This window comes from Schistocerca gregaria, chromosome X, assembly GCF_023897955.1.
Source record: "Schistocerca gregaria isolate iqSchGreg1 chromosome X, iqSchGreg1.2, whole genome shotgun sequence".
Classification (NCBI taxonomy): domain Eukaryota; kingdom Metazoa; phylum Arthropoda; class Insecta; order Orthoptera; family Acrididae; genus Schistocerca; species Schistocerca gregaria.
The window spans coordinates 490590440-490609983 of NC_064931.1; the positions used below are offsets into that span (position 1 = coordinate 490590440).

The 19544-nt window shown below is 44.9% G+C and overlaps 1 protein-coding gene across 1 annotated transcript in view; it reads right to left on the reverse strand.

The window, feature by feature from the left end:
• The window catches only part of LOC126299186 (elongation of very long chain fatty acids protein AAEL008004), a 227398-nt gene that overhangs the window by 82083 nt on the left and 125771 nt on the right, over window positions 1-19544 (reverse strand). The window contains exon 2 of the mRNA XM_049990962.1: window positions 19422-19499. Coding sequence (XP_049846919.1) covers window positions 19422-19482 — 61 coding nt within the window. The 5' untranslated portion in view covers window positions 19483-19499. The remainder of the gene's footprint in view (window positions 1-19421; window positions 19500-19544) is intronic.

Here is a 19544-nt window from a genome sequence, read left to right on the forward strand (position 1 = left end):
CACTGGTAGCATGCCGCGACAGCGTGGACGTGAACTGTATGAGCAGATGACGGACTTTGAGCGAGGGCGTATAGTGGGCATGCGGGAGGCCGGGTGGACGTACCGCCGAATTGCTCAACACGTGGGACGTGAGGTCTCCACAGTACATCGATGTTGTCGCCAGTGGTCGGCGGAAGGTGCACGTGCCCGTCGACCTGGGACCGGACCGCAGCGACGCACGGATGCACGCCAAGACCGTAGGATCCTACGCAGTGCCGTAGGGGACCGCACCGCCACTTCCCAGCAAATTAGTGACACTGTTGCTCCTGGGGTATCGGCGAGGACCATTCGCAACCGTCTCCATAAAGCTGGGCCACGGTCCCGCACACCGTTAGGCCGTCTTCCGCTCACGCCCAAACATCGTGCACCCCGCCTCCAGTGGTGTCGCGACAGGCGTGAATGGAGGGACGAATGGAGACGTGTCGTCTTCAGCGATGAGAGTCGCTTCTGCCTTGGTGCCAATGATAGTCGTATGCGTGTTTGGCGCCGTGCAGGTGAGCGCCACAATCAGGACTGCATACGACCGAGGCACACAGGGCCAACACCCGGCATCATGGTGTGGGGAGCGATCTCCTACACTGGCCGTACACCTCTGGTGATCGTCGAGGGGACACTGAATAGTGCACGGTACATCGAAACCGTCATCGAACCCATCGTTCTACCATCCCTAGACTGGCAAGGGGACTTGCTGTTCCAACATGACAATGCACGTCCGCATGTATCCCGTGCCACCCAAAGTGCTCTAGAAGGTGTAAGTCAACTACCCTGGCCAGCAAGATCTCCGGATCTGTCCCCCATTGAGCATGTTTGGGACTGGATGAAGCGTCGTCTCACGCGGTCTGCACGTCCAGCACGAACGCTGGTCCAACTGAGGCGCCAGGTGGAAATGGCATGGCAAGCCGTTCCACAGGACTACATCCAGCATCTCTACGATCGTCTCCATGGGAGAATAGCAGCCTGCATTGCTGCGAAAGGTGGATATACACTGTACTAGTGCCGACATTGTGCATGCTCTGTTGCCTGTCTCTATGTGCCTGTGGTTCTTTCAGTGTGATCATGTGACGTATCTGACCCCAGGAATGTGTCAATTAAGTTTCCCCTTCCTGGGACAATGAATTCACGGTGTTCTTATTTCAATTACCAGGAGTGTAGTAAAGGAGTTTTGCTATTTGGGGAGCAAAATAACTGATGATGGTCGAAGTAGAGAGGATATAAAATGCAGACTGGCAATGGCAAGAAAAGCGTTTCTGAAGAAGAGAAATTTGTTAACATCGAGTATACATTTAAGTGTCAGGAAGACATTTATGAAAGTATTTGTATGGAGTGTAGCCATGTATGGAAGTGAAACATGGACGATAAATAGTTTGGACAAGAAGAGAAGCTTTCGAAATGTGGTACTACAGAAGAATGCTGAAGATTAGATGGGTAGATCACATAACTAATGAGGAGGTACTGAATAGAATTGGGGAGAAGAGGAGTTTGTGGCACAACTTGACTAGAAGAAGGGATCGGTTGGTAGGACATGTTCTGAGGCATCAAGGGATCACCAATTTAGTACTGGAGGGCAGCGTGTAGGGTAAAAATCGTAGATGGAGACCAAGAGATGAATACACTAAGCAGATTCAGAAGGATGTAGGCTGCAGTAGGTACTGGGAGATGAAGAAGCTTGCACAGGATAGAGTAGCATGGAGAGCTGCATCAGACCAGTCTCAGGACTGAAGACCACAACAACAACAACATGTATGACTGACAGTATCCGCACGTCGACGCCCCGTTTCTAGAACACGTGCGCGAAGAATGTGTAGGCGCGGAAATCACGCATGCTTAATGATGTGCAGATAGATGGTGCCATACTCAAACCCCCTCTGCCGAAAATCGCAGAGCGGCTCTCCCGCGCGTGCGCTGTACGCTGTGTTAACTAACAGTGCGGCCGGACGTTACTCACTAAATACCGTACTAAATCAGTGTTATGACGCGTCCGTTATCGAAAAATCTTGATTTTCGCGTCGTGATTTAATAGCAGCCAATGCAGGATTCCAGGCTGTGCTCAGTTGAAATCCCGCATCCCTGTTGATGAGATTATCGGCTGCACGGATATGTATTGCTTCCTTAATGACGAAATCCCAGAAAGATGATGCCGGGGATAAAACTTCCGTCTTTTCATAAATCATGCAATGTCCTGTATTCAGACAGTGTTGCACAATGGCCGACTAGTCCTGTTCAGAAAGGCGTATATGAGGCTGATGCTCATCACAGCGTTCTTGTACAGTGTGACATGTCTGGCCTATATATGCTGCCCCACATTGACAAGATATCTTGCACACACCACATTTCCTCAGGCGCATTTGGGGGACTGAGAACCCGCATTTCGCTATCGAGAAGTCTTCTCACCTTCAGCAGGTGACTGTCACGGAACAAGCGGTGCGATATTGCTTGATGGCACGGTGACTACCGACAGGTAGTGAAGGTTTCGGAAGATGACTTCATCCCCATTATCCAAAGTGACCCTGATTTCCACAAGATGTGGGTCACGCAAGACTGAGCTCGACCCCATTGAAGCAGGAGAGTGTTTGATGTCCCGGAGGAGCAGTTTGGGGAATGCGTTCTGGCTCGGGAGTTGCCTTTTGTGGGGTACATTAAAGATAAGGTTTACAGAAATAACCCCAAAACCATTGCTGCGCTGAAAACAGCCACACAGGAGGTCATCGACAGCATCGATGTTCCGACACTTCAGTGGGTCCTGCAAAATTTCGCTATTCGTCTGCACCACATCAGCGCCAATGACGACAGGCGTATCAAACATGTCATAACCTAAATCCGAATAATTGTAGTTACGTTTACGTGTCGAATAAATTGTGTGTACGCCGTAGTTTGTAACTAATTTAAGTTTTCTCATATAGTTTAATAATTGTCACCCTGTATTTAATGAACGGTGTACTGTTTTGCCAGTAACTTTATATAAGTATTAATTACAAATGAGAGTACAAAAATGGTAATTTAAGAAGTGGCCAACTGCGTGTGTTAGCTGACACCACCTTTGTAAAAGAGTGTAAAAGACGCTTCTGACTGGCAGGTCTAAATAATTGTTTAAATCATATTTAAAGAAACATTGTGGTCATTTATCGTGAGCATACTTATGGGACAATAGTGGATTAGTTATTTATGGACAAACCTTTATTTGTATTTATTGTGAATGGTCTGAGTGTTTATAACATTTCTTTGTTTAAATATTGTTGTAATGTATTAGTTTACTCCAGAAAGAGAACATATTGAGTCAAACAATTTCTTTGGAGCTTAAGATGAATTTGTTGTACAGCTGAACGCCAGCTGACCCAGGTCTTAGAGAGCGCCGCAGAATTACGGCTAGGCGATCATGACGGGCGAGACCAGGTATAAATACGAGCAACGTCGGCGGAAGTGGGCAAATTCCAAGGCTGAGAATATGGACTGCAACGAATCGTGTGGCCTTTGTGTAGGAGACAATGCTCCAAGATATGGAGATGTGTCAGACAACCTGAAAGATGGGTTCTTGCAGCTCATCAAGAACCTATAATAACTCGCAGTCAAATATTAGCAAATCTGAATAAACCTACGATCTCAGAAAAATGAAGCTCTTCCAGTGACACAACAATATTTTAATATCATTAAAGTAGAGAAGGCAATATTTCGCGGTGAATAAATATATACTCAATGAACCTCTAAGTTAAAAACTTTCATCACTTTATGAGATTTCAACAAAAGGATACCTCAGATAATATCATTGTGCTCTAGCTATCACTCCTGAAACCTACTCAACTGTATATGTTTTATTTATTGGCTTATGACGTCTTTCATATCCTTTTTATTACGCAAATGAGTGTCACAACATCGAATTCTCCACAATTACGTAGCAAATGAAAACAGCATGAACACCTCATAGCTCGACAAACTTGTGTACTTACAGGGTGACAATTATTTAACTATATGAAATAAAATCGTCATAACTTCTGAACGGTTTCCGTTCAAACTGCACGACTGCAATGTTGGTTATGGGGTATGATGGGAATTAGTATGCACATGCATGATTTGGTTTAGCGACGTAGTCCACTTTCATTTGGATGGGTTCGTTAATAAGCAAAATTGGCACATTTGGGGGACTGAGAATCCGCATTTCGCGAGCAAGACGTCTCGTCACCCTCTACAGGTGACTGTGTGGTGTCCAGTGCCTAGTCCTCCATGGTACGGTGCCAAGCGAACGGTAGTGAAGGTTTTGGAAGATGATTTCATCCCCACTATCCAAAGTGACCCTGATTTCGACAATATGTGGATCATGCAAGACATAGCTCGGCCCCATTGAAGCAGGAGAGTGTTCGATGTCCTGGAGGAGCACTTTGGGCCGCATTCTGGCTGTGAAGTACCCAGAAACTACGGGCATGGTCCTCGACTGGCCGCCATATTCTCCGGATCTGAACACATGCGATTCCTTTTTGTGAATAATCAATAAAGGTTTTGCATCACCCTGGTTCCCAGGACTTTCGAAGACAGAAGTTGACTGTGGGTATTGTATCACAGATACAGTCACTTTGACAGTTCATAGGTGTCACTCAACCCGCCCAAAGATGTAAACAACCATGCACGAACAGCGCCTATTAGACGGAGGGTTTTCGACAGCCGATCAGTTCGTCATTCCACCAGGAAGGAGGTACACGGCTCGTGTTGCCTGTAGTTCAATCATGCATAGACGGTCAGTACCTCGGTTTGATTGCTTTCGCATTGTAACTTTGTGCCAGGAAGGGCTTTCAACGAGGGAAGTGTCCAGGCATCTCGGAGTGAACCAAAGCGATGTTGTTCGGACATGGAGGAGATACAGAGAGACAGGAACTGTCGGTGACATGCCTCGCTCAGGCCGCCCAAGGGCTATTACTGCAGTGGATGATTTCTACCTACGGATTACAGCTCGGAGGAACCCTGACAGTAACGTCACTATGTTGAATAATACTTTTAGTGCAGCCTCAGGTCGTCGTGTTACGACTCAAACTGTGCGCAGTAGCCTGCATGATGCGCAACTTCATTCCCGACGTCCATGGCGAGATCCATCTATGCAACCACGACACCATGCAGCGCGGTACAGATGGGCCCAACAACATGCCGAATGGGCCGGTCAGGATTGACATCATGTTCTCTCCACCGATGAGTGCCGCATATGCCTTCAACCAGAAAATCGTCGGAGACGTGTTTGGAGGCAACCCGGTCAGGCTGAACGCCTTAGACACACCGTCCAGCGAGTGTAGCAAGGTGGAGATTACCTGCTGTTTTGGGGTGGCATTATGTGGGGCCGACGTACGCCGCTGTTGGTCATGGAAGGTGCCGTAACGGCTGTACAATACGTGAATGTCATTGTCCGACAGATAGTGCAACCATACCGGCAGGAGATTGGAGAGGCATTTGGCCTGCATGGACGACAATTTGCGCCCCCATCGTGCACATCTTGTGAATGACTTCCTTCAGGATAACGACATCGCTCGACTAGAGTGACCAGAATGTTCTCCAGACATGAACCCTGTCGAACATGCCTGTGATAGATTGAAAAGGGCTGGTTATGGACGACGTGACCCTCTGAGGGGTCTACGCTGAATCGCCGTTGTGGAATGGGACAATCAGGATCAACGGTGCCTTGATGAACTTGTGGATAGTATGCCACGACGATTACAGACTTGCATCAATGCAAGAGGACGTACTACTGGGTATTAGTGGTATCGGTATGTACAGTAATCTGGACCACCACCTCTGAAGATCTCGATGTATGGTGGTAAAACATGCAATTTGTGGTTTTCGTGAAGAATAAAAAGGGCGGAAATGATGTTTATGTCGACATATATTCCAATTTTCTGTACAGGTTCCGGAACTCTCGGAACCGAGGCGACGCAAAACTTTTTTTGATGTGTGTAAATTAAAGACAAGGCGCACAGAAATAACCCCAAAACCATTGATGAGCTAAAAACAGTCCTGTAGGAGGTCATCGACAGCATCGATGTTCCTACACTTCAATGGATCATGCAGAATTTCGCCTTTCGTCTGCGACATATCATCGCCAATGATGGCAGGCATATCTAACATGTCATAACCTAAATCCGAATGTCTGTAGTTACGTTTGCGTGTTGAATAGAGTGTGTGCACGGCGTAGTTTGTAACAATTTACGTTTTTTTCATATAGTTCAATAATTGTCACCCCGTGATCGGGAAAGATCTATGTGTGCTGCCAGTATGTTGGTCATTGACGTGCCAGGTATTTATGGTGTTCTGATATGGTCTGTAATTACGCTACGGAATTTGTTATTTAAGAGTCTTGCGTAAATCGTAAGTTCCACTATTAATAAGGTTAGTGGACAATATTTATTTATTGACATTGGGTTGTATTTCTTCGGTAACAACATGGCTATACCCTCCTTGCAACAGTTCGAATGGCTTGCTGCTGTAAGTAATCCATTAAACAATGCTGTTAGTTCGTTGTCCATATCGTCCCAATATTTGTCATGTAATTCCACAGGTATGCCAATCGTCAATGGGGCTTTGTACTCTTGTGCCCCCTTTATAACGTCTTTAAAGTCCTCTGGTGAAGCGTTCTTTAAGTTCGCTGTTCTGCTTTGCCGAAAAGTTATTTTCTATTCCTACGCGCTTAATCCAAGTGCCTACTTTCTCTGTTCGCGGTGCAGCATAATTTTTGGAAATGCTCCACTATACCGGGTGAGTCACCTAACGTTACCGCTGGATATATTTCGTAAACCACATCAAATACTGACGAACCGATTCCACAGACCGAACGTGAGGAGAGGGGCTAGTGTAATTGTTTAATACAAACCATACAAAAAATGCATGGAAGTATGTTTTTGAACACAAACCTACGTTTTTTTTAAATGGAACCACGTTAGTTTTGTTATCACATCTGAACATATAAACAAATACGTAATCAGTGCCGTTTGTTGCATTGTAAAATGTTAATTACATCCGGAGATATTGTAACCTAAAGTTGACGCTTGAAACCTCCGACGTTCAGTTGCGTGTTGTAACAAACACGGGGCACGGTTGGCGAGCAGCATCTGCAGGAACATGTTTACGATGACGACCGTGTTTACGAGTGTGGCTGTAGTGCACTGTTGTGGTTTGGTCTAGCTGTCGCAATGTCCGCATGTAGCGGTTGCTGCTATTGTTATTCTGCATTAGTCTCCGCACGCAGACCAACTGTAGTACACCGTGTTACTAGACGTCTGTGATAGTGTTGTAGGAACTGTGACCATGGTGTATTAGAACTCTGAAAAGGCGGAGATGGTGCTCATCTATGGCGAGTGTCGACGAAATGCAGCTGAAGCCTGCAGGGTGTATGCAGAACGGTACCCGGACAGAGAGCATCCAACGTGCCGCACATTGCAAAACATCTACCGCCAACTGTATGCAACAGGTATGGTCGTAGCACGCAATCGGCTCCGTAACAGGCCCGTCACAGGAGAAGCGGGTGCAGTTGGTGTGTTAGCTGCTGCTGCCATGAACCCACACATGAGTACACGGGACACTGCGAGAGCCGGTGGACTCAGTCAAAGTAGTGTCATGCGCATACTGCATCGTCACCGCTTTCACCCGTTTCATGTGTCGCTACATCAGCAATTACATGGTGATGACTTTAATCATCGAATGCAATTCTGTCAATGGGCATTAACAGAAAATGCGTTGCAGTTCTACCTGTTTACCGATGAAGCGGGTTTCATAAAACACGGGGCAGTGAATCTAAGGAACATGCATTACTGGTCCGTGGACAATCCTCGCTGACTCAGACAGGTAGAGCGACAGTGACCGTGAAGTGTAAATGTATGGTGTGGAATCATTGGCGACCACCTCATTGGTCCTCACTTCATTGCAGGGGCCCAAACAGCTGCAACATACATCGCGTTTCTACAGAATGATCTGCCAACGTTGCTCGAAAATGTCCACTGGAAACGCGTTGACGTAAGTGGTATCAGCATGATGGTGCACCTGCACATTCCGCAATTAACACTAGGCTGAACCTTGACAGGATGCTCGACGGGCGTTTCATAGGACGTGGAGGACACATAAATTGGCCAGCCCGTTCTCCTGATCTTACAACTCTGGACTTCTTTCTGTGGAGTACGTTAAAGGAGAATGTGTACCGTGATGTGCCTACAACCCCAGAGGATATGAAACAACGTATTGTGGCAGCCTGCGGCGACATTACACCAGATGTACTGCGGCGTGTACGACATTCATTATGCCAGAGATAGCAATTGTGTGCAACAAATGATGGCCACCACATTGAACATCTATTGGCCTGACATGTCGGGACACACTCTATTCCACTCCGTAATTGGAAACGGAAACCACGTGTGTACATGTACCTTACCCCTCATGGTAATGTACATGTGCGTCAGTGAAAAAGACCAATAAAAAGGTGTTAGCATGTGGCCGTAATGTGCTGTTCCAGCCTCTTCTGTACCTAAGGTCCATCACCGTTCCCTTTGGATCCCTACGTAATTCGGTGCTCTCCGATACACACGATCGAACAGCGGAGGAGTGGTACTCAAATGTCAACTTTACGTTACAATATCTCCCGATGTAATTAACATTTTACAATGTAACAAACGGCACTGATTACGTATTTGTTTATATGTTCAGATGTGCTAACAAAACTAACGGGGTTCCATTTGAAAAACGTAGGTTTGTGTTAAAAAACATACTTCCGTGCATGTTTTTATGGTTTGTGTTAACCAATTACACTAGCCCCTCTCCTCACGTTCGGTCTGTGGAATCGATTCATCAGTAATTGATGTGGTTTACGAAATATATCCAGCGGTAATGTTATGTGACTCACCCTGTATATTGTCTAATATGTGAATAGGTGTTTTGTTTAGTCCCATACGCGATGCTGATCCAGTGTGTAAGCTTCTATTTAGCTCGCGCATGCTCTTTAAAGCCGTGATAATTTGAAGTTAAATCAGTTGATGCTGAAGGAATTAGATTAGGAAATGGGACATTTAAAGTAGTAGATGAGTTTTGCTATTTGGGGAGCAAATAACTGATGACGGTCGAAGTAGAGAGGATATAAAATATAGACTGGCTATGGCAAGGAAAGCGTTTCCGAAGGAGAGAAATTTGTTAACACCGAGTATAGATTTAAGCGTCAGGAAGTCTTTTCTGAAAGTATTCGAATGGAGTGTGGCCGTGTATGGAAGTGAAACATGGACCATAAATAGTTTATACAAGAAGAAATAGACGCTTTCAAAATGTGGTGTTGCAGAAGAATCGTTAAGATTATATCACGTGACTAATGAGGAGGTAGTATATTTGGAACTTTGTGGTAAGGTCTTATGGGACCAAACTGCTGAGGTCATCGGTCCGTAAGCTTACACAATTCTTAATGTAACTTTAACTAACTTACGATAAGGACGACACACACACCCATGTCGGAGGGAGGAGTCGTACCTCCGACGTGGGGAGCCGCGCGGACCGTGATAAGACGTTCCAGACCGCGCGGCTACCCCACGTGGCGAGGAGGTAGTGAATAGAATTGGGGAGAAGAGAAATTTGTGGCACAACTAGACTAGAAGAAGGGATCGGTTGGTAGGACGCATTCTGAGGCATCAAGGGATCACCAATTTAGTATTGGAGGTAAGCGTGGAGGGTAAAAATCGTAGAGAGATGAATACACTAAGCAGATTCGGAAGGATGTAGGTTGTAGTAGTTACTCGGAGATGAAGAAGCTTTCACAGGACAGAGTAGCATGGAGAGCTGCATCAAACCAGTCTCTGGGCTGAATATCACAACAGCAACAACAAATTGAAGTTGGGTACTGAAATTTTTCTTGAGCTTCTCTGGCTCTATTTTAAACACTGTTTAAGTCGATCTATTAATGTCTGTTGTTTTACCTTTGAACCTTCTGAAGGCAATGATGTTTCGTATAACTCCTTCCGAGTTAGTGTAAAATTGATGCAAACCGAGAAGGAATATTCTTTGTATTTTTCGCTCACTGTGCTTCTCCGCTTGTGTACACCTTAATTAGATGAATAACTTTTAGATTAGTCAGTTGTAACAACCATTCAATAATTCTGTTGTACTCGTGGATATTCCTTCACATCCGTCCTAACATCTCACAAGTGTCTATTTCCACCGCCCCGTCTTCAGCAGGCCACAATTGAACCTCCATTGCCCTATGCCACTGAAAACCTTCTGTGGCCGATGGTTCATTGTGACGTGGTAGGCCGTATATTCTGGAAATGATACACCCCAAATTCTGTGCTGATTACCTTTGCAATATGGAAGCTCTGTATGTATACCCTATCAAGCCCACTGGCTGCTAATGGAGACACTAAGGATAAGTTGGCCCAAATGGAGATTATCCCACGTATCGTTCAAAACCATATTTTTTACTAAGGTAGCTAAAATAGATCAAATCGGGCAGTTTATGTTTGTGGTTTAGTACGTACTTGTAATACCCATATAATGCCCATGCAAATTAGCTAAAGATGAGTCAGATCTCGACTATAGACTTCACATCCATCCGCATATATATATATATATATATATATATATATATATATATAATGTGCTATCACTGAATTGTACTGCAGCTCCGCGTCCAGTTTACAACATAGTGCAAAGAAATGTCTAGTCCTTGGCGGTTAGTACCACCGTGCCGGCTTTCGTACGTATGTTCAAACAAAACTCGTAACTTATGAGACAGGTTGGTTTGTGAGATTGAAGGGACCAGACAGCGATGGTCATCGGTCCCTAACCCATGACATTCCCTACCTCTTACTGTTGTTTTGGGTCAGTCCTTTCTTACTTCACAGCGACTCTCGGTTGTTTTTCCCTTACTATTCTGCGTCTGTATTGTTTTCTTGCGATTTGTTTCCTCGCTTTCATCTTCCACTTTATTACTCTGGTTTGTTGCTCATTCTGCAATAACTGCTTCCTTCCCAATTGCCGCGGACTTGTGGTATCATAAACCTTCTGCGTTACTACTGATTTATTGGTTCTAGTGCGACTGCGGTAATGGTTCCTTTCTTGTTTTATTCTCAAGCTGAGAGGCGGGATCTACTTCGAACAGCGGTTGTATAAAGGTGACGTCCACTACACGTGTCGCGTCTAAGTTTATTTGAGCGATTATTCGTTTTGGTTTACTTCCCGGTCCCAGTTAATGTTGATATGCGTCGAGACTGTTTTAAGGCAATCCGCTTTGAGATGATCTGTTGCTCCACACGCCACACACATTCCAGGTTGCCCGTCATAAATCAACAACGCTTTGAGTTCCTGAATGAGATCAATTTTGATAACTCTTACATCATTCGGCACATTAAATTACAGGGGTGGACAAAAATATGGAAACACAAAAGCACAACACGTTACCATGCATCATACGCCGTAGGAAACCGGTTGGCATTCAGACCAGCTTCCAGGACTTAGGCGGGTTCCAAGGAAATCTTATCTTGAAATCCTGAAAAATAGTGGCAAGTTCCGATAACGATGATAGAGGTAGATTGAATGCACCACTCTCTCCAATGTAGACCACACAGGCTCAATAATATTGAGATCTTGTGACTCTGATGGCCAGGAGAGATGCGACAATAGGCTATTTTCCTGTGTTAAAAATGAGGTTCGGATTGTTGTTAATCTGATTAATGGTAATATTTAAATAGCATTTATGGTCAATATTCTCACAAAATCTGTCGTTTTTATGTAATTAAAGCTTAAAAATAATTAACTATCAAATCTGGTCACGTGATAGAAAACTTTCTGTTATTAGATGACGCTCTGGTGACGTCACAGACTAGGAGTAAGACGAAGCTATTTGTTTGTTAGAGGAGCCTTAGCCGAAGTTACAAGGCTTCCACGTACTTTTTCTGCAAACAGCTTAGCTACTTAGTGACGGAAAACGCAATTATAGCTGTTAAGTAACAATAGAAATGAACTTTGTGAACGCTGATAGTGGAAGCTTTGGGAAAGTTGAAGCGCTTATGCTCCATCCACTCAACGAGGCGTTATGTGCAACGACGGGCATTCTTTTTCCTGCTCCCTGCAACATCATTAAACTCGTTCAAAACAAAGGAATTGTAGAACGTTTTCAAATGGGTCCGCGTATTATAACTAGTTTGTTAACTACCAGTCATGAGATACGACCCAATGCACAGTGCTGATTTCCTCTGTAGAAGACAATCAGCAGTGTTAACGCATACAGTGCGGGTTCAGTGGGTAATGGATAGTGCCTTGGACTCTAGTTAAGAGGTAACATGTTCGGATCCTGAAAGAGTCATGTATTTTTACTAGTTTCAGTTGAAATACGAAAATAGCGTTAGCAAGAACTGATTGTAGCAGCTGTTTTGATAGCCGGCTGTATTACATGTAACTTTACGTTAGTCTTAGTCTGAGAAATGGACAACAGAGCATAAATGCATTTGCTTTCCGAGCAGACGGTTCACTTTCTTGGAAAGCATTGCTGGTAGTGAAGATATCGCCATACACCCACTGTACAACGTGGTATAGGACAATGAGGTTACGCAGAGTGATATAGAGCGTGTACAACATGCAAGTGACACAAACGTAAGAGCTGTGATGTTTGTTAGTGTAAACTAACGCTAGCGTTTGCAGCAGGCTAACTTCATCTTTATGTAAGATGGTGAAACTGAAAATGTTTACACAATAAGGGTCGTAGCCGGACTGTACGAAGATAAAACATTGTTTCTAATAAAATAAAAAGTATGCGGTCATGTTAACTGAAAAATATCTTTTTGAATGTGACGTGTGTGAACAGTGATTGCAACTGTGAGTGCATGTAAACTACAAGGAAAACACAATAATATTCTGAAACTTCCTGGCAGATTAAAACTGTGTGCCGGACCGAGGACTCGAACTTAGGACCTTTGCCATTCCCAAGTTTGAGTCTCGGTCCTTCACACAGTTTTAATCTGCCAGGAAGTTTCATATCAGCGCACACTCCGCTGCAGAGTGAAAATCCCATTCTGACAATAATATTCTGTGTCCGATCGGTATGTTGAAGTGATTTGGTTTTCATATGAGAGGACTGCCGAGTCGTTTTAAAATATGACAAAATATTCTTTCGGGTTAGATTCGAACCAGCGATCTATGGCATCATCTTATAAAATTCGGCGGACTACCGCACTAACTACGAAGCTACCGAATAATTGAGGTACACTTACGTAAAACGAGAATTTCCATTAAGAGTTTAATTTCGTTGAATGATTCTATTCTTCGTAGTAACAAAATGGTTCAAATGGCTCTGAGCACTATGCGACTTAACATCTGTGATCATCAGTCGCCTAGAACTTAGAACTACTTAAACCTACCTAACCTAAGGACATCACACACATCCATGCCCGAGGCAGGATTCGAACCTGCGACCGTAGCAGTCGCGCGGTTCCGGACTGAGCACCTAGAACCGCGAGACCACCGCGGCCGGCTCGTAGTAACAGTGGGAGGTCATACCGCGGAGGTAAGCTAATGTTAACTTCACAGTGCAACACAGTTTTAATTAAGTTAGTGAACTTGTGCGTCGGACAATTTGCTGGTAGAGTGCAACCCCATTTCACACTTCTTCTCATTCTCTGGAACGCACAAAAACAACTTTTCGGGAGTTTTTGTAGCTGTATTTGTACAGTATAGTACTGCACGCCGTTTGTAAGCCATTTTCCGAAAGGTAAATTCCAAAACAAGACATCACTGTGAATTAGCATTATGAAAGAAGCAGCAGTGAGCTAGCCAGTGACGTCACAGGCATCACATGACTCGAATGGAGACGGCCAGTGTGGCCGAGCGGTTCTAGGCGCTTCGAATCCTGCCTCGGGCATAGATGTGTGTGATGTCCTTAGGTTAGTTAGGTTTAAGTAGTTCTAAGTTCTAGGGGACTGATGACCTCAGATGTTAACTCCCATAGTGCTCAGAGCCATTTGAACCATTTTTGACTCGAATGGAGCGTTTTAGCTGGTTTTCAAATTATTTGAATTTCATTTCCGTTTTTATTGAAGAATACTGTAATTCAAGAGGGGAAAAAAGCATGTGAGGAGTATAAAATGTCATAATTAATCATTTAAGACAATTTCCAGACAACAGTCAAATACTCTATTCATCCTGATGCTCACAGAACACGTTCTGCACGACGTGAACTGAATGAACAGAAGCCATGTTATCTTGGAACACAGTTCCACTATGACCTGATAGCCGAAATGGTCACAGAGTCCTTGGCAGTAATGCGACCTTGCAGAGCAAGCATGGGGCACTGGAATGCCACGATATGGCTGCCTAAATACTCACCGAATCTCAGCTATATTTCACTTTGGGAAGCAAACTCGACCAGAAACTGCAAACAGTACGCAATAAGGCTCATCCGATCAAACGAAATTCTTCTGTTCTCCAAGTCCTGTTGCTTCGGCAGCACGTTTTCCTGTCGCGGGCACTTGCGTTCCAGCTCAATCTGCAGTTCCTAGCTTATGGAGCTCCCTTTGTGTTGTTTTCATTAGAGCGTCATTCAGCTCTGAAGTGACTTTTGCAGCTGTCGTCCCCCTTATTTTTTGTCACATTCTTCTTCAAGTTGTGACTTAGCGGATGATATTTTCCCCCTTTCCCTGTATGTTTAAATCTTGGGCATCTACAATTCGCCACGTTCGAACTCATTTAGCTTCGACACATTACACTCAGAAGTACACAGAACATTTTTCTGTGCACGACTGATACTTGCAACGTATTGAGGACATTCCACAGGTGCCTCTCGTGCTCAAATACGAGTGGCGTTCAATAAGTAATGCAACAACTTTTTTCCCTCGGCCACTTTCGGTTAAAAAATACGGAATTTAATGTGGGTCATCGTGGAATATTACCGGTCCAGCTTCTATAGTATCATGAAGTTGCGACAGGTGGCGGCGCTATACGTAGCCTTCAAAATGGCGTCAGCAACGAAGGTGCGTTCCAAGCAGAGAGCTATTACTGAGTTTCTTTTGGCCGGAAACCAGAGCATCACACACTCATAGACGCTTGCAGAATATCTACAGAGACCTGGCAATGAACAAAAGCACGGTGAGTCTTTGGGCGAGGCTTCTATCATTAGCACAACAAGGTCGCACAATCCTACTGAGGTCATCAGTCCCTAAGCCTACACACTCTTAATCCAACTGAAACTAACTTACAACACACACACCCATGCCTGAGAGAGGACTCGAACCTCTGACGGGGGGAGCCGCACGGACCGTGACAAAGCTTTAGTTTGTGTATTTGTGTGTATGTGCGTGTGTGTGAGTGTGTGTGACAGAGATAGAGAGAGAGAAAATGTGTGTGAAATCTTATGCGACTTAACTGCTAAGGTCATCAGTCCCTAAGCTTACACACTACTTAAACTAAATTATCCTAAGGACAAACACACGCACCCATGCCCGAGGGAGGACTCGAACCTCCGCCGGAATCAGCCGCACAGTCCATGACTGCAGAGCCTTAGACCGATCCCGCGCGGCTGAGGGAGAAAGAGGTGTGTGTGTGTGTGTGTGTGTGTGTGTGTGTGTGCGCGCGCGCGCGCGCGTGGCCGCGGGCGCGCATGATAAAAATTGTCGAATTTTAAGGTTACATCAGAAAAAAGTCAAAATTTCATCCACGCTTGTTTTGTGCTGAATGTCTGGATAGGTGTTAAATGATTCAGGCGTCCTGAGACGTAAATTTAAATCATCATCAGTTTCTTTTATTAGCAGAGACTTTTTCATTCGGTCTAAGGCGCTGCAGTCATGGACTGTGCGGCTGGTCCTGGCGGAGGTTCAAGTCCTCCCTCGGGCATGGGTGCCTGTGTCTGTCATTAGGATAATTTATGTTAAGTAGTGTGTAAGCTTAGGGACTGATGACCTTAGCAGTTAAGTCCCACAAGATTTCACACTCATTTGAACTTTTTCATTTCGCATAATTTACATAATTTATTGACAATAACGTATTTCATCTCATATCGTCCAAGATAACTGTGTAAACTACTAAACTGGAAAGAATCGCCTTAAGCAAAATGCAAATTGTACGGTAACAGAGTGGATACTAGAGTCATCTTGAGGATGGAGGAGCTAATTCAGAAACATATTCATCGCTTTTCTTTAGTTTTTGATATGTAGATCTGGGTCTAGTCATGGAGCATCAGACCAGTAGACTCCAAGTAATCTATGCTCAACCAACACTGCTACCATATTTAGTGCCGAATGAGCTTTTTATGCGAGTCGTATGATACCTATAGAATTTAGACCTGCTTTTCCAGCTGCTTAGTGCACCCATCCACAGTGTGTTCCAGAACTCGATAAAATTTGAGAAACAATAGTTTAAACACGGAGGATCGTTTTCTTATTAAGGTGAATATATTTTTTAAACCTGCTATTTATAAATTATACACGCGAGGCGTCCGTAAGATTCTGCGTATGAATAACAGCAGTTTTACGCAAATTAGATTTTACTAAAGGCGGATTACTAAGACTGACAACGGTTGTTGGTAAAGTATGTCCTGGGCCTCTTTACATGCTCGGTACCTTCTGAGAATGGCAATTCTGTTCCACATCGTGAAAGACACCGTTGATGGTGGCATTCAGCTCAGGTCTGGTGGGAACTGAAGTAATGTAAACTACATTCATCATATATCCATAAAAATGAAATCACAGCGATCTAACAGGAGAATACACTGGCCTCGCAACAGGTCCTGTTGATCTGTCCCTCTAGTTGGCAGATGGTTTCGCTCATGCATAATCATCGCCAGATTCTGGCTTTCAGTTGCGTTCGAACAAAGGTTAATGAGCATAGCAAATGAGTAGTTGCCCTTAGTTCCAGAAGTAATCAGAAACTTTTGACAATACAGGTCTTAGAAAAATACACTCCTGGAAATGGAAAAAAGAACACATTGACACCGGTGTGTCAGACCCACCATACTTGCTCCGGACACTGCGAGAGGGCTGTACAAGCAATGATCACACGCACGGCACAGCGGACACACCAGGAACCGCGGTGTTGGCCGTCGAATGGCGCTAGCTGCGCAGCATTTGTGCACCGCCGCCGTCAGTGTCAGCCAGTTTGCCGTGGCATACGGAGCTCCATCGCGGTCTTTAACACTGGTAGCATGCCGCGACAGCGTGGACGTGAACCGTATGTGCAGTTGACGGACTTTGAGTGAGGGCGTAAAGTGGGCATGCGGGAGGCCGGGTGGACGTACCGCCGAATTGCTCAACACGTGGGGCGTGAGGTCTCCACAGTACGTCGATGTTGTCGCCAGTGGTCGGCGGAAGGTGCACGTGCCCGTCGACCTGGGACCGGACCGCAGCGACGCACGGATGCACGCCAAGACCGTAGGATCCTACGCAGTGCCGTAGGGGACCGCACCGCCACTTCCCAGCAAATTAGGGACACTGTTGCTCCTGGGGTATCGGCGAGGACCATTCGCAACCGCCTCCATGAAGCTGGGCTACGGTCCCTCACACCGTTAGGCCGTCTTCCGCTCACGCCCCAACATCGTGCAGCCCGCCTCCAGTGGTGTCGCAACAGGCGTGAATGGAGGGACGAATGGAGACGTGTCGTATTGAGCGATGAGAGTCGCTTCTGCCTTGGTGCCAATGATGGTCGTATGCGTGTTTGGCGCCGTGCAGGTGAGCGCCACAATGAGGACTGCATACGACTGAGGCACACAGGGCCAACACCCGGCATCATGGTGTGGGGAGCGATCTCCTACACTGGCCGTACACCTCTGGTGATCGTCGAGGGGACACTGAATAGTGCACGGTACATCCAAACCGTCATCGAACCCATCGTCCTACCATTCCTAGACCGGCAAGGGAACTTGCTGTTCCAACAGGACAATGCACGTCCGCATGTATCCCGTGCCACCCAACGTGCTCTAGAAGGTGTAAGTCAACTACCCTGGCCAGCAAGATCTCCGGATCTGTCCCCCATTGAGCATGTTTGGGACTGGATGAAGCGTCGTCTCACGCGGTCTGCACGTCCAGCACGAACGCTGGTCCAACTGAGGCGCCAGGTGAAAATGGCATGGCAAGCCGTTCCACAGGACTACAACCAGCATCCCTACGATCGTCTCCATGGGAGAATAGCAGCCTGCATTGCTGCGAAAGGTGGATATACACTGTACTAGTGCCGACATTGTGCATGCTCTGTTGCGTGTGTCTATGTGCCTGTGGTTCTGTCAGTGTGATCATGTGATGTATCTGACCCCAGGAATGTGTCAATAAAGTTTCCCCTTCCTGGGACAATGAATTCACGGTGTTCTTATTTCAATTTCCAGGAGTGTATTTATTACTTTTTGTTAAATAATAACTTATTATCATGGCTGTTTGGGTGCAGAATCCATTTCTGACCCCAGTGTTTTTCTGTTACTTACCACACCGTGACTGCTTTATAAACTAGAAAACTAGCCAAACACGTGCTTTTGGAATGAAAAGTATTTTAATTTTTTAATAAGAATAGAGGTTTTATTGACGTATAAACATAGAACTTCCTCTTTATTACATACAAGTTGTGTGTCCATTGGCGTATATTTCCTTTTTCTCAGCCTTAAAACATCTAACGCACGGTTTTGTGCTATGAACTGCTTTTAGTAAGCCTCCGTCAAGCATCGAGTAGTAGTGGTATTCCAGCGGCTCTGATACCGTCTTTGTACGACTTTGATGGTTTGATAAAAGCGCTCGCCTTATTCCTCACTGACGTCAACCATATTTTCAAATAAAAATCATTTTGACAGTTCGAAAAGTGAATTGTGAGGCTCATAAAAAGCTTAACTTCTTGCGCTTTTGCAGTACTTTAGCGACAAGAGAAATATAACGTACCTGTTTTTTGTTGGCTAAGATCTTAGTAACAGCCTCCATGAATGATACTAAAGCCCTCATCTTAGTCACAGTCATTTTTGATTAATTTAAGGAGCAGTCAAATGAAAACAAGACAGTTGGAAAAAGTAAGCGAATTTTATTATTTCAAAACTAATCACCATTACTGTTAAAAAAATTATCGCACTTTGAGACAAGCCGGTCAATGATTGCATGGAAAAATGTTTGTGGTTGCCTACGGAACAATTTTTGTACCCAGGCGTGCACCTTTTCGTCCGGAACAAATCTACGACCACGAATGTCTTTCTTCAGGGCTCCAAAAATACGGAAATCACATGGGGTGAAGACTATCGTTGAGACAATACACATAAGATGGAAACGTAGAACGATGAGTTAATTCACTTTAAAAAGCAATATGAAATGGCATTTTAATTTGATTTTTACAGTAGTTATTTATTATTGCTGTGTCTTATACAGTGAGACGAAGTTAGTAATATAGAAACGCTCATAAATTAGCTACGAAAGTAAGGGCAGCGCAGTTTAGACACTCACCCGCTAAGTCCGTGAAGACGTAGTCGTAATAGTGCGTCAAACTGTTGTTATAGAGCGCCATGCTGCCCGGTTCTCTCGCTGAAAAAAAGAAGACAATATGCGATATTATATTAGAAGTTTGTT